This window comes from Euprymna scolopes, chromosome 9 (genome assembly GCF_053919585.1).
Source record: "Euprymna scolopes isolate OS-2025 chromosome 9, ASM5391958v1, whole genome shotgun sequence".
In the NCBI taxonomy this organism is placed as follows: domain Eukaryota; kingdom Metazoa; phylum Mollusca; class Cephalopoda; order Sepiida; family Sepiolidae; genus Euprymna; species Euprymna scolopes.
Genome location: NC_136490.1, coordinates 151867648 through 151884652, shown reverse-complemented (window position 1 = coordinate 151884652; position 17005 = coordinate 151867648). Strand labels below are relative to the sequence as shown.

General features: G+C 38.2%; 1 protein-coding gene across 2 annotated transcripts in view; it reads left to right on the top strand.

Annotated features, from left to right (window-relative positions):
* The window catches only part of LOC145284928 (sorting nexin-10A-like), a 101835-nt gene extending 98012 nt beyond the window's left edge, over positions 1-3823 (top strand). For both annotated transcript variants that reach the window (XR_013868906.1, XM_080134022.1), the window contains one exon: positions 3479-3823. Coding sequence is in view for 1 of the 2 variants with exons in the window: in XM_080134022.1 (XP_079990148.1) it covers positions 3479-3533 (55 nt within the window). In the remaining variant the exon portion in view is untranslated. The remainder of the gene's footprint in view (positions 1-3478) is intronic.
* The last annotated feature ends 13182 nt before the right edge of the window (positions 3824-17005 follow it).

Sequence of the window (17005 nt, the reverse complement as noted above, 5' to 3'; positions counted from 1 at the left end):
TCAAGATTTCTAATGGTGCTTTGCAATACACTGGGGAAATCGTTGTCGTTTCGAGTAAGTGCGACGGTCCTCATCCTGGGAATTTAGAGTTGCTATTTTTCTAGAGACCTCTGAAACATCCTTCCTGTGTATCTTTGGCGGAACTGACCTACTACGCCGGACCAAACTCTAAATCAAGCTTACCTCTCAAATTCTTGAACTTAATTCAACCATTTTCACGGACGAATTGTCGAAAAACAGCTGTGTACTGAGAATATTGTTAATGAGGCGGTGCGATTTCTTCTTTCATCGACCAATTAAATCATGCCACTTTGATTCTCGCTGAAAAATTATTGGTCAATGGTCCACGTCAGATCAACTACGTGGCTCAAGCTATTCCAAAGAAATATATGATTTGATATGCAATAATTAGTCAGAGTCAGCGGATAATTTCTTTTGTTATCAATCAAAACGTAAAGTGAATTGACATTTCCCCATTTGCTCGGGAATAAATCTTCAACATAAAACAATTAATTGTTTCTAATTCTCGTCTGGTCAATTCGTCCAATCTCGTACCCAGTACAACACACATGTACACCTACCTTATATTTACTACGCCAAATGGGTTGATGTGTCGTTATTTATGAGATGTTCCCGCCAAACGGGTTGATGTATTGTTATTTATGAGAGATCCTCGCCAATTTATACTGACCCCCAACAAGGGTTCATTCGCCATTTGAAAGGTCTTGCTTTTAATCCTTTAGGGAGACTAGTCGCTCTCCTCACCAAACAAGTCTGGTTGGGGAACCAGTTTAGTCGTTGGTGACCCGACCATGAGGCAAGTAGTACTGGGTTACATGGTACCAGTAGCATATGGCATGACCTGACACATATATACATACATACATACATACATACATACATACATACCTCTCTATTCATATCTATCTATCGTTCATGTTGTCTGCTTTAATAGAAGATTAAAACTCAGAAAATGAATAAAAGAGTTCAGATTAACTGTCATGAAACCTGCGGTAGAGGTCTACACGACTCCTACATAAGTTCACATAAAAAATCTCACATACATACATACATACATACATACATACATACATACATATATACATACATACATACATACTTATGACCTTCAACATAAAGTGAATTTAGTTTCATTAAGTAGTTCACCAAGTAGTTTCCGAGATATGGCATTTAGAATGGGGTAGACCATTTTGGAACATCTTATATATATATATATATATATATATATATATATATATATATATATATATATATCAAAAGTCTATATTCCAAATTTCAAGATGTTGACCATCTTACCGTTTATTCCTTTAAGTAGGTTGACATCCACAAGGTGCTGTCAAGAATTGGGCATGTCAACTTACTTAAAGTAATAAATGGTAAGATGGTCAACATATTGAAATTTGGAATGTAGACTTTTGTTATTTATATATATCATCTATCATTATATATACCATCAACCTATAACATTAAAATCAGTGGCGTTCAGTCAAAGAAACACATCTAATCTTTGTATATTTAAACTGATTCCGACATTATAAATATTTTATTCAGTAAAGTTTCGTAATTGAAACGAAATATACAATCACTATAAACATTTTTTGTTTCAATTTTCTGGTTCAGTTTCTACGTTCTTTGCTTAGAAGCGTATTCATATATATCGTAACACAAACATATACACACACAAATATACAGTCACCCTTACTATCATTAATAGTGAAAACTGCTGTCAGACATAGGCTGGATTATATTGATGATTCCCTATTCTCTAGACAACATTTGGTTAACAGAGAAAAAGGGGAATCTTAAGGTTTGACGTTAAGTCCACCTTCAGATTGACTCTTGACCCATATAATGACTTCGCTAAAACTCGTGAAATTCTAAAACTTGTTTGACCATATCATACTTAAATGCATATATATATATATATATATATATATATATATATATATATATATATATATATATTGCCAAACAACATCGTAGCTCACAAGAGCCATGACAGTCAAAAAATCGGAAGTCTAAGACTAAGTTAAATAAGGAAAATTGACGCAATAAATGTTTATAGTGATTGTATATTTCGTTTCAATTACTTATTTACGTTATATTGCAGACATACATGCATACATACATACATACATACATACATACATACACACAAAAACACACACATATATGTATATATATATATATATAATATGTAATAGCTATTTTATGTATCGATGTAGGTGACGTAGACGGCATATATTTACCGTTTTCCTTTAAGAAAGATATCTTTAGAGAACTATAAAACTTTTACTTCATGCATCTTACTTATAAAATGTAAGAAACGTTCATTTCGTCAAATAATATTAAATTGTACAAATTAAAAAGATAGTTTTCAGTTTTTTCAGTTTATCCGTTCAACGCCAATTCAACCTTTCAAAGGAGTTAATGTTATTGAATGTAGAAATCCATTGACTTTATAGATTAGTTAAAAACATATTCCAACGTCCGGATTACTTCCTTTACAATTTGAAGAGGTTCTTAACTGTAAGAAAATTTTTTCAAAGTCCATGACTTTACATCGTGTGTTTTTGATTATTTAAAAATATTTAGTGTTTCAATTCTCTTGAAAGTGTACAAAGGTTGCATGAGTACGACGAACACGTTCTGGACGGGCATGTTCAGTTATTAATTGTGAATATTAATATTATATTAAGTAAGGCTGGAGAAGTTCGTATTTTGAAGAAGGTGAGCTGTGAACACGTGAGGTGTGACGTATTACTGGAAACTGATAGAACACAATGAAATTGCGTTTCTGAATTTTTGAGATGAGGATTATTCGTATTATTTGGATTCTACTTTTTTCATCTTAAATGTTATTTTCTTAACGTGTCGGTGGATGTAACCTCCAACCATTTTCAGTCGTCACCGCAAGGACCCGTGGCATAATGGATAGAGGAATTCGCAAATTTCAGTTGTAAAGTTACACTATTGAAGGTTCAATTCTCAGTGCGGGCGGCACTCAAAATACAATTGCGAATTAGTTAGGACTTCAGCCGTTCATGATTGATGGAACGAGAGCATGCTACTCCTGTGTATTAAATAAACGGTTCCTGTCAAAATTCTGTGCAGATTCCCGAATTCGACAGAAAAATTCCCGAGAACGACAAGATACATCTGCAGAAGCTGGAGGTTACATCGACCGGAACATTTTGAAAATAAAGATCAGAAGATTACTCCGAAGAATCCAAAATAATACGGACAGTAAAGCTAAGCGGAAGTGCAAATTGCGGCGTCAGTGAAAAGAGGTGCTGTCAATTTATTTATTTAGAACACATCTAATCCTATAGTAGTAGTTTTTTCTCTTTGTTTCATTAGTAACAATAATAACAATTCTATTGCTTAATTGTCGCCAATGACGATTTTTAAGACACCACTTAAGTATGCTTTAATTACGTCCGTTTTTTTGTTGCAGACCGGATTTCTGGGAGCAGTTTGAAAATGGAGCAGAAGGAAAGTTGACACCGTGATTAATGCAGACAGTGAAATTGGATTGGTTGAATGATGCGTGTTCTTGGAATTGCAGAACATTTAAACGGAATCTCCGTCATTTTTTATCAGTTTCAGTCTTTCGAATTAAAAAGATTTGTGATTGTAAATTATGAAATACAATTTGATGTTAGTTTCAGTATTTTAAGACATTTGTTCGTCACATTTTTTTTCAAACTGTTTAAGAAAAAACATTACATTTTTAATGTTTCATTAACTTATTTCACAAAGTTGATTTACGGACATGAATAAAAATTGTGTTTGGAATTTATGAGACGAGGATTGATAATCTGTATTATTTGGGTTATTCGAACAGAAAAGGCACACACACACACACACACACACACACACACACACACACACACACACACACACACACACACTCGCGACTGCGCATAACATAGCCGTTACTTTTGAATTGTGCCGTTACACCTCAAACCACTCGGATCCACACGCTGTGTAGTACTCTGTTACAACGAAATACACAAAACAGAAAAAAAATCCGACTCGGCATTTTTTAAAGTGTAAATAAAATGCATTTATTCGTGGTTCTTCCAAACAATTATATTTCCAAAGTCTCCTCGCACACGTGCTTTTTAAAAGTCTTTATCACTGCCATCTCACGTTCGCGCTAGCCAGTGCTTTCTCGCCTCGTGTTTACACGGCCATCTTCTTCTGCTTCTCACGTTGCTTCTCTTCTTGACCACGTGGTGTATTTTTCTCTGCTTTTCTTCTAACGCAAGCTCGCGCATACTTGCTAATTTGCATATGTGCCTTTACGGTTGCGGTTGCTAATATTTTCTCAGACGCGCCCATACGCGCTCTGTTACACACGCGCACACACACATATATATAGTAATCTGTAGGAATAAATAGTGGTCTATAGTGATAAGTAGCAAGATTGGACATCTAAAAACAAGAATATGGTTAAGGCTTCCAATATTCATCCTAGAACGGCCGATAAAATTCAATTTTGTGACATTCCTCTGGAGGTTGAAGGTTCAATCTTTAGTACTGGCGATACTTAGGATAAAACTGCGAATTACTTAGGACTTCTATCCGATCATGGTCGACGGAACGTCAGTAGATTAAGTAAAGGTTTCCGTTTGAAATTTTGTGCAAATTCCCGAGTTCAACGGAAAGATTCCCGAGTTTGACAAAATGCACATAAAAAAGCTTGAAGGTTCAAGTAATATGAATAAAAATTGATTTGTCTATTTTACGGCATATCGCTCCTTTTGTCGTTGTTTTTTATACTTATTCCCGAGTTTGACAAAATGCACATAAAAAAGCTTGAAGGTTCAAGTAATATGAATAAAAATTGATTTGTCTATTTTACGGCATATCGCTCCTTTTGTCGTTGTTTTTTATACTTATGAATCATTCCTAATCAAGTCCTAAAAGCCACTCAAGGGCCGGAAATAATGCATGAAAACGGGAAAGGATTTGATTACTTAAGAGGATGGCTTAAAAGGTATATGTAATTGGACCTATAACTGAATATGTTGTAGTGAGCAGAGAAGCACTCTCATGGTAATGCATCAATATCAGTTGATTCTCAGTACACAGTGTTGTTAGCTAGACTAACTATTTGCTGTAAATGTTTTAAAGAGGTAAACCATAGATTGTAGCTTAGTATAGCAGCTACCATGGAAATGATGATAGAGTAAATAAAACCTAACAATAAACGTTCCGTACATATTTTCGTACGCTTACATGGTAAATTTAATACGGAAATCCTCTTAAATTTATTATTCCTATTAAAAAATAAATACTTATTATTATTTGCTTATATGATACTAGGTGTGTGAATAATAGCCCCTCTCTCTTTCTTTGCATTTGAGAGAAAAAACAAAAAACAAAAAAACAAAACTATAATTATGGTAAACTTACAGAACAAGACTATGAAACTTAACACGATCAAAGTTCAGTTAGTGCACGCGATACAAAGACTAATCGGCGTTGTTCACTGCGTTGACACGATTCTCACAATATCAAAAGCTGGAGTAGGAAATAGACATATTGAAACTCTTAGGAAATAGAAATACTGAGACTCGAAGGGAAGAGGAGAAATAAAGAGAGGGAGAAAGAGAGGGAAAGAGATGAAGAGAGACAGAGACAGAAAGACTAAAAATTGCGACTAGTATATCTGCTACGTTAAAAAATAAAAACTAATGTCATTTTCATAATAATCGAAATTCTAGGATATAATTTCATATGAGACAGAGGTATTTCTGATGAGTCATCTCTCAACATAACCAAGAAATAATCTGTGCTTTTTCAACATTGAAGAAAAAAAACCCTTAACTCCTTTTCACTCAAAACTAAGACAAGACTATTCTATTCCGAATTGTCCATAATCACTTTCAATTCCTTACATCATCATAGACATTGATAATCGATGATTTTACTTCGCGATACCGAGTGGAACTATATGTATCCGCGAGACAGAGTTTTAAGCTACTTGGCTGGATCTTTAATTTCTTCCATGAATAAATCCTTACCTGTGTCTCATTAATGACTCCGTTCTTTGATTTTTATTATAGGCCTGCTCTGCTAATTCTATTACCATTCCATTATTCGGATTATTATGATTCTTCGCTTTCCTGAGTATGCTGTTCTATGCTTATTGATTTGTTAATCGTTAATAGTTAATCGATAATTCCATCGATCGTGGTTACTTTCTATTATGTCACCGTAGTCTTTTTTTAAAAATTAAGTTTGTTGAGTATTTATCGCAATGATTCTCTGGACTACTCTAACCCAATTTCGTAAAAACCAATGGCTAAGTGTCACTATTGCCGTCCCCCTAAGTGTTAATAAGTCAGTAGAAAGAAAGCATATAACAAAAAAAGGGGAAACAAGTTTTTCAGCAGAGTAATGGAGAGGAAGTTGTTCACCAAGGCACACAAACGACGCTTAATAGGATTATTATCCAAAATGTAGCGAACAAAAGATCAGACATATTTGGAGTTAGATTACGCGCAGTTTTAAATATGGCGTTGAGTTTTGCGATGGTTTTAGACAGTTGGGAATAGTTGCAGACAGTCCTGAGTTTGCGATGGTTGACGACATTTAGAGTTGAGGAAAGTTGCAGTTGAACACAATTAGAGTGTAACTAATATTTACAGAATATGTTGGAGTTTGTGCGGTTTTGGTATTTCGTTTATTTTAATTTTATACTTGTGAACCAGTGCGCACCCTCTTGACAGTCGCCAAGACGACACAGCCAGAAGACGAGGGAGAAAAAACCCACAAAAACAGCGTTGGGGTTTGGTGGTTTTTGCATACGTTGTTGTCACATAATCACTTTTCCTTTTCTGCAATTTAATTTTAGATAAGATTAAAACTCTTTTAAACTTAGAAAATTGTTGTGGGGGAACTACCCTCCAAATGGACTAATCCATTGTCCATATAAACTATGACTCATGGCGATCCCCGGTAAAGATCTAATTCCAAAGCGACTCTCGCATGCTCAGTGAATTACTAACATTTTCCATTTGTAACCTTTCCGTTGTTTTCATGAAATACATGTTTTAAACTGTTATCCGTTGTTCTGTTCTTGTGGCTATTTGCGGGCCATTACTCTGACGACATTGGATTCGAGAAATATACTCACGTCAAAAATAGTGTTCTGAAAACACTAACAACGATGGGCTCAAATGTTTATCACGTCTAAGAAAGTGTCCAGCATAACACTTGCGACTGAAGGATTCGCGGAAATTCTTTAAAAGAAATCAAATAAACAACTGTGTTAATTGATACCACAAAAAACAAAAAAAAAGTATGGAACGAAAAGGAGTTGGGAAACAAAAGAAAAAGTTCGTCGCTACTTAAAAGGTAAATTTTACTTTATAAAAAAAATTCTCTGTTTATCTCTACTAAAGGTAAATCGTTTCTTTATTTTTTCCAAAGGGAAATGTACACTTGATTTTTTTTTTGTTGGACGATGGACTGTCTCCCTAGATTAATATTTTTTGGCTTGTTTTATTATCCTGAGAAAAAAAATCGAAACGTTTTCGTTAAATCCAACCAGACAACAAACGTTTTTCCAACCAGACAACGAACGTTTTAAAATTGCTAAATCCAACCAGACAAAATGGACAAATTAAAATTTGCGTCGGCACATCTGACTAGACTGCAAATTGAAGCGGCTGAGCCCAACAACGTACAGAGGACCAACAAAATAAATCTCAAAAAACAGGCGGCCGAAGCTCAAAAACAGGCGGCAGAGCGCCAACAACGTACAGAGGACCAACAGACAGAATTACAAAAACAGTCGGCTGAAGTACAAAAACAGCGGCTGAACGTCAATTACGAACAGAGGAACTACTTGCAGAAATCATCAAAAATAATGCGCACGCAGAAAGCAATTCAGCTTCTTTTCAAAATACAATATGGTCCGCAATAGATAATTTTAAGTAGAAAGAAGATGAAAAATCATTCGCAGCTTATTTCAGGAGATATGAAGATTTTTTAAATATCGATTGCGGCAACTGGTCTGACCAGAAGAAGACCAGACTGCTGCCGCGAAAACTTGAAACGGCTGAAGATGATAAATTCGTGGACTACATCTTGTCACGGAAAACCGTGGATTTATCGTTCAATGAGACGGTGAATCTGTTAACAAAACTATTCTCCTCGAAAACGTTTCTTTTTCATGAGCGATGGAGATGTTTGAATGTGACAAAAAACGATAATGGCGATTTTGCCACGCACGCAGGAGTAGTGAACAAGCATTGTGATGACTTTAAGTTGTCTGAATTAACAGCAAGCAATTTTAAATGCCTTGTTTTTGCACAAGGTTTAACCCCGGGAAAAGATGCGGAAATCAGGCGCAGAATTCTTACGAAGTTAGAAAAAGAACCGAACTTAACACTGCAAAAATTGACTGAGGATTGTCAAAAAGTGTAAATAATAAAAAAAGATGCGAGAAATATCAAAGCAGGCATCGCAAGTACAAAAAAAATAACCAAGAAAAAAAAACAAAAAAAAACGCCGAGACGGTACACAAAAAATTACCCCCAAAAGTCGGAAAAACCAAAAGCATCGAGCCCTTGCTTCAGATGTGGTTGTAAACACTGGGTCAAGGATTGCCCATTCCTAACAAAAAGATGCTTTATATGTAATAAAATCGGACGTAAAAACCCTCACTGCAGGATAAATCAGAACAAAGGCCGTGTACGTCAAACAATAACTACGTAAAAAAAAAAGTACGTGAAATCTGCGTTTGCAGACACCAAGATCCGGACGGGGCGACAGCCATTAGAGAAATGCCGGCACCGGAAAACATAGCACGATTACAAAGCTTTTTAGGCTTGCAAAATTATTACCAAGGGTTTATCCCTAAAATGCACAAATTGAGTGCACCACTTAATCAATTACTAAACAAAGATAAGACTTGGGAGTGAACAGCTAATTACCAGACATCATTCCAAGAAAGAAAAGAAATCCTTACTTCAAAACAGTTCCTAGCTCATTTTAATCCGAGGTTGGATATACTAGTGGCTAGCGCCACTAGCCAATATGGCTTGGCACGTGTATGTTACATAGGATGACAGATGGCCCCAAACAGCCAATCGCTTTCGCATCCCGGATTTTGCTTCCAGCAGAGAAAAAATATTCTCAGATCAGGAAAGAAGGGCTAGGCATTATTTTTGCAGTTTCGAAATACCACCGGTTCCTGTACGGAAGGCATTTTTATCTACAGACCGACCATAAGACTTTGATGTCCATTTTTGGATCAAAAATGGGATTTCTCACATTCACGGCGAACCGACTATAAAGATGGGAAACTTTTCTTCTAAATTATAATTTTACAATAGAATATCTGTCCTCAAAACAACTGGCACATGCAAACGATCTGTCGAGACTAATTCCTGCCCAAATGGAACCTCTGAAAGACTCAGTAAAAGCAGCACTACGTATTAATAGTGAATTGAAAACGATGATTAATAATATTGTCCGCGAACTGGCGGCCACATCTCAGGAAATTAAGGCAGAATCCGTGAATGACAATTTCATTCAAACCACTAAGCAGAAGTTAACACTGGGTGATACCGTTTCAGACATTTTTTTTCTGTTTGCGACGAAATGCTGCTATACGGTGAAAGGGTGGTCATTCTCAAAACCCCTCAAAAAGGGGTTTCAAGGATTTTCATATGGGGCATCTAGAAATAAACCGGATGAAAAGCCCGATGAGAAGTTTCGTTTACTGGCCAGCGATGGACCAAGACATTACCAACATGGTGTGTACGTGAAAAGGCTGTGCTTTGGCTGCCAAGGCACCCACCTATAACACAAAACCCTTGGTCTAAAGCTGAACAAAGTAGTCGAGGATCCACATTGACTACGCGGGACCATTAGAGGATTTTTACTACCTGATAGTAGTAGGCAGCTACTCGAAATGGTCAGAGGCCCTGATATGCAAAACACCGACCACGGATTTTTTATTGGAGTTGTTTGCTCGTTTTGGGGTTGTGGATTGTCTGGTCAGCGACAACGCTACCTAGTTCACTTTGGCAGAGTTCAGAGAATTCTGCGAAACGTACCAAGTTAAGCATATTATGACCCCCAGTGCCACTCTATGAGTAACAGCCAGGCCGAACGCCTCGTCGACACGCTAAAAGGGCGTTAAAAAGGCGTGCAGCACACCGACAGAAAAGGCTCTCCAGCAATTCCTGCAGGTCTATAGAATAACGAAAACTCCGAACAAACCAGATGCCAAATCCCCAGCTGAAATCATGTTTGGACGGAAAATAAAATCAGTATTTAATAAACTGCTGGCGAAGCATATAATACAATACAGAAACTCTACAATGCCAACAAAACTATTTAATCGCGGGGATAAAGTATATTTTAAACATGTAAGAATAACTTTTCCTTTTGGGGAACAGGGCACGATCTTACGAAGAGTCGGCCATGTTACATACATCATTCAAGGCCCAGAATTCGAACAGAAGAGGCACCTGAACTAAATAAGGAAACGCATTTCCGAGGATTAAGAAGAACCGCTGAAATAAGGCAGAGAGGCAATTGATACAGTATACGACTGTTTTGACGTGGAACATCCAAAAGGCATATCAGAACCAAGACGCCCCGGCAGAAAATGGAGCACACATACCGCTTGCTGGTCTGCCTCCAAAAGAAAATATACTGATTTCACACCTGGAGAAATCAGCTTGTGAGGGGGAACCACCCTCCAAATGGACTAATCCATCGTCCATGTAAACTATAACTCATAACCCGGTAGAGATCTAATCACATAGCAACCTTTGCATGCTCGGTGAATTACCAACACCTTCCGTTTGTAATCTTTCCGTTGTTTTCATGTAATACATGTTTTAAACTGTTATCCGTTATTCTGTTTTTCTTGTGGCTCTTTGCGAGCCATAACAAAAATATAATCGTCATTTACATTTTGGAATGGACTAATTTCTTTCGCGTAAGGTTACTTCTTCTTCTTCGTCTTCTTCTTCTTTTTCTTCTTCTTCTTCTTCTTCTTCTTCTTCTTCTTCTTATTATTATTATTATTATTATTATTATTATTATTATTATCATATTATCCACTCACTAGGAGTTATCACATAGGCTATCAACAGCAATCACTCACTGGCAATAACCTGTGATATTTTCTTAAATTTTAGTGACAAGAAATCTCTCTAGATTACTAGTGCTCTTCATCTCTTTCGATAACCAGCGCAGGGTGTTTTTCGTGAAAGATTGGCGAAGGGGGACCAGAGAATGGAGTTCAGACGAGCACCTGCCATGGAAATAACGATAAAACAAGAATAGGCTCGCAACGTCTCTTCTGTGGGAGAGAGGTTGCAGGGTAGAGAAAAGGGCATTCCCCACTAAGCCACGAAGTCAATTTTGTGCTCTGTTAAACAGTTTCGGAAGTATGGGAGCAAGTTCTGGTTGAAGCTTTTTTAACACTATAATTGGGATGCCGTCAGGGCCAGTTGCTTTACTGGAAGCAAGGTTCTTGATTAGCTTGGCGACCTCATGCACGGATATTTGTATGTTACCTAGCGTGTTCTGTGTTATAGGAGGAAATATGGGGAGTTGATGGCCTTCGTCACATAGGGTAGAATTAGCTGCAAAGTTATTTGCAAATAGTTTGGCCTTGTCTGACGCTGACGAGATGACCTCTGGTCCATTGATAATAATGGTTGGGATAGAACGCACACTTCTGTTCAGGATCCTATTTGTTATTTGCCAAAACTGGTGGGAACCAAGCCGCTGATCAGCTATCTTGGATTTTACAGACTGGGCATATAGCTCTCTTGCATTTTTTATTACTCTTTTACTATGAAAAAAGTGATTTCTGTGCGCGATAGCAGCAGCACATTCTGGGGAGAACCATGGCTGGCTGTTAGGTTTTTATTGGAATATTTTAGATGGTATGAATTGGTCTATGCCTACAATTAACCATTCGGTCAGATCTGATACTATAGAGGACACTTACTTTTTAAACATGGATTGCAGAGGTAAATCAGATATGAATGTACGGAAGCAATCCCAGTCAGCCATAGAGTATCGGTATACAGTACGGTGGAGGGGTACGTCTGGGGACTTATTACATATTTTGTGGAGGAGAGGCATAGTATTTTGCAGTTTCGTTCTTTTTTGTCCACACTTGTCGTATTATTTCTGTTTTTGTTTTATTCGTACTGCAGCATCCAATTTAGTTGCACTTCATGCGGTTTTTCCTTAGGATTTCATCTGATTTCATTTTTGCTATCCGTTGTATCTTCTCAGCTTTCCTGTTGATTCCAATTTATCTCATTCTTTTTAGCGAAGTTTTCTAATACTGTTTTTGTATATAAATCGCTCCAACAAGACGTAAAACCATGTGATGTAAGGAGCTAATAAGAACGAAATTATTATCGTAATGACATGAGGTGCATATTGATCTTAGTCTTATAAAACTAGAGAAACAAAACTAGAATCGGACGATCAAGCCTTTATATGCTTTAGACTTAACATTCAACATAATTAGTTACTTTTATTTTATCTACCGCTCTCCCTCGACCCAGAACTATACCCTAATAAACAAAAATCTCTGACAGTATAGATACAGCACTTTCCCTTGACACTAGCGCACAAGTGCATGTATTTGGTGACTTCAATGTCCACCACAGCAATTGGCTTGGATTTTCTAATTACACAGAAGCAGCTGGTACCACAACACATAGCTTCTCTATATCTCATTCCCTATCACAAATGGTTACGTTTCCAACCCGTTTCCCAAACCAGAAAGAACAACATGCTTCACTACTAGATCTATTTCTGACCACAGTTCCCGATGATTGTGTAACGGGTGCCCACAGCCCACTCGGGAACGCCGATCATGCAGTGATAATGGTTGAAATCGCCCTAAACTCTAGAGCCAAAACCGAAGAGCCACTGCTCAAAACAACGAAATATTATAAAAAGGCTGACTTCACTTCCTGCTGAACAGTGCGCCAAGGAGACCACTGAATGGTTCAAAGCGGCAATTGAAGCACATGTTCCCGCGCGGAAATTTTATAGCAAGTCCCACTCTCTCCACTCTCCTGTACCTCTACTTGTGCAGCTGCCATTGCGAAAAGGCAGCATGCATATCACAGATTTAACCGACATAAGTCCAGTTCAAACAGACAGTAGTATATAGAAGCCAGAATTAACTGTAAGAAAGAAATAGCGACAGCTAAGAGAGAATTTACTGAAACCACCAAAAAACGCATCGAAGCACAGAAATTAGGAACCCGTGACTTCTGGAAAATCTACAACAGTGTAGTAAATAATGGGCAATCAACTATTCCCCCACTATCCAACAATCATGAGCTTGTTTGCTCAGAAACCGAGAAGGCTAACATGCTTGCCAGTCGGTTTGCATCCAACTCCACACTGGATCCTGCTAACCATCCCCTCCCTGACTTTCCTTTGCGAACAGACGCCACACTAGACGATCTGAAAATCACCCCTTCTCAGATGCATGCTATCATAAAAAATCTTGATACTTCAAAAGCATGTGGACCTGATCTCATCCCGGCTGTGTTATTTAAAAAATTCTCCAGTTCTCTCCAAACTTTACAACAGATGCCTTAATAAATCTTGCTTTCCTGCCTGCTGGAAGATTACTTCTGTGGTACCAGTCTTTCTTTAAAAAATTTTCTTTTTACAAGATAGTCACCATTTTGGATATCTGATAAAGTGTCTTACTTAAGGAGGCGGTTCATCAGGAATTTGTTCACATTGGACTTGAAGACATCCAGGTTGTAGTCAGGTGGAAAACAGGAAACCGGAACAGAGTTCCACAGGCGTGCACTTCTAAGAAAGAAGCTTTGTTCATGGAATCTACGTTTTGATTTTGACAGATAAGGAGCGGGGAAAATTTTTGACAGTGGTTTCAGCTAGACGGGTGTTTTTCGTGAAAGATTGACGAGGGGGGACCAGAGATTGGAGTTCAGACGAGCACCTGCCATGGTAGTAACGATAAAACAAAGACAGGCTCACAGCGTCTCTCCTGTGGGAGAGGGGTTGCAGAGAAGAGAAAAGGGCATCACCCACTAGGCCACGAAGCCTATTTTGTACTCTGTTAAGGCAGGATAGGCTGTTTTTAGCAGCTCCTGCCCAGATGTGGCAGCAGTACTCCATCCTTGGACGTACTTGGCTTTTATACAGATAGAGAATTGCATCAGGGGTGAGATATCTTCTGGAGCGGTAGAAGGATCCTACCATTTTCCCAGCGATCTTGGCAACTGACTTGATGTACGTATTCCATTGCAGGTCAGGAGTAAAGGTCAAGCCTAGAAGCTTATCAAAACGTGGAGCTTCCCCTAGACGAGAGCCACCCATATCAATTGATCCCAGATGGGGATCAGAGCGTTGATGATGTAAAGGTAGGAGTTTGGTTTTAGATGCATTAAAAGTAACCAGCCACCTCCTCCCTCACTGTACCACGCGCTCAAGATCAGAGGAGAGAGAATCTGAGAGAACTTTGTCATTTACGGCCTTTGATGTGTTTCCATAGATGGTCGTGCCATCAGCATAGATGTAAAGGAATGATTTAAGTATGTGTTTAGGGAGATCATTGATGTATATCAGGAAGAGAGTTGGGCCTCTGATTTCTGCCCATCAACTACTACTCTTATGAGCCTATCGGAGAGAAATGATTTTATGATCGAGAAAACATTTCCAGTTATACCGTAGCTGGAAATCTTGTGAAGTAGGCCCTTATGCCATACCTTATCGAAGGCCTTCAAGAATTCTGGCGAAAGAACCGAACCAGTAAATTATCGCCCCATTATCCTCCTCCCACTTTTTACCAAAATATTTGAGTCCATAATTAACCAGGATCTGGTCCATCACTTTACAGATGCTAAACTTCTGACCGACCAACAATATGGATTTAGGCAAGCCCGTTCCACAGCAGACATCCTAATTTTAATCTCTGAACGTATATACCATTCACTGGACAAAGCAGGGGGAGGGTAGAGCGGTAGCTCTAGATATATCTAAGGCTTTTGACAGGGTATGGCATGAAGATCTTCTCGGGAAAATCAGATGATATGGTATCACTGGAAGAATACTTAACATAATTAAATCCTTCTTAGATAAGAGAAAATCCAGTTTATCCTCGACGATCGTACATCTAAACAATATGATATAAATTTGGGAGTGCCTTAAGGGCCTATCCTTGGACCTCTATTATTCCTAATATTCATAAATTACTTCCCTGACAAAATTGTCTGTGAGATGGGTATATATGCTGATGATACCACGCTCTATAACAGACACGACAGGAAAACAAATGAACACATATCTAAAGAAATGGCAGAAACACTAGAGGATGACCTCCAATCTCTAGTGGAATGGGGACAAAAATGGATGGTCACATTCACTTCTGCCAAGATTAAACTTGTTTCCTTCAATAATTACAAGAAACCTTCTCTACCATCAATAGCAATGGCTAAAGACTTTATCTGAAAGTACATCTTTTAAACTCCTCGTCCTAACGTTCACAGCAAACATGAGTTGGAACAATTACATTGAGAGTATTGCCAGGACCGCTACGAAGAAGGTAAGTTCTCTCTACCGTGCTAGAAAACTACTAACGCCCGAAAGTATCATGTACCTTTATAAGGCGACCATTCGCCCATGTATGGAGTATTGTTGTCATATTTGGGCTGGTGCATCTGCTACTAGTCTCTCGCTCCTGGACAAGGTTCAAAAGAGAGTCGCCAACCTAATAGGTCCTGAACTGTCATCTAAGCTTCAGCCTCTGTCCCATCGACAAAATGTTGCATCCCTCTGGCTGTTCTACAAGTACTTTAACGGTGAATGCTCTGACGAACTGCAAGCACTTGTACCCCCTCGACGTAAATACCTCCGACAGACCCGACAAGCAGCTAAATCCCACCCTTTCACAGTAGAGATCCCTAGATGTAAGAGAGCCTTCTACTCCAGTAGTTTCTTTCCCAGAACCGCTAGACTTTGGAACTCCCTTCCGGGACCCTGCTTCCCCAACTGTACTGCCATGCAGAAGTTCATGTGTAACGTGAACTGACATCTTGCTACATAATACCCCTGTAGCTTATGCCCCTGATAGTAGCCCCTACATCAAAGTGGCGATGTATCTTGTTTGGGGTGAAAATGTTATAAAAAAACAGACTAAGGTTATAAGTGGAGGGGAAACAGCCAACAAAAAGAGTTCCAAAAGTATGTGGTTGTTGTGGGAAAAAACTACTGTAATAGGAAGCTGTATTTCAATGAAGTATCAAAACAGCGAATTAATGGAGACTACTAATGTTTTTAAGGACCCAAATTAGTTGTGCGTGTGAGTTCATACAAAGTTCTTCTAATGAACGTGTATATATAGAGTGAGATCAATCTTGCGTAGGGAAATGTACACACACAGACAGACACAAAGATACACAGGCACGTTCACGTTTATATATATATATATATATACACACACACACACACACACACACACACATACATATATATATATATATATATATATATATATATATATATATATATATATATATACTAGCGTGGGTGCTCGGCGTTGCCCGGGTGTGTGAAGGGGTGTGTTGAGCAAAAAAAAAAAAAAAAAGTGGTAGTAGGTAGGCAGGCTCGAACCCGTACCGCGAAGGGGGAAAAGAACTTAAAAAAAAATACTAGACGTCTTTGCTGTTACGACCACCGCCAGACCGGTAGTGACGTAGATTTAAATTACGACTACACAATCGAAAAGAAGAGATGACTTTCGAAAATATTGGTGAAAAAAGCAACCCCTCCCTGTTGAAAACTGCCCAGTTGAGGGTGAAGAAATTATGTTTTCAACCAATTTTACGTATTTGTCGTCTGAAGGGTCGAGTTTCAAAACGACACTGATCTTGTGAAAATCCGTCGCCTCCATCGAAAGTTTTAGGCAGACATGCAAACATACATATATGCA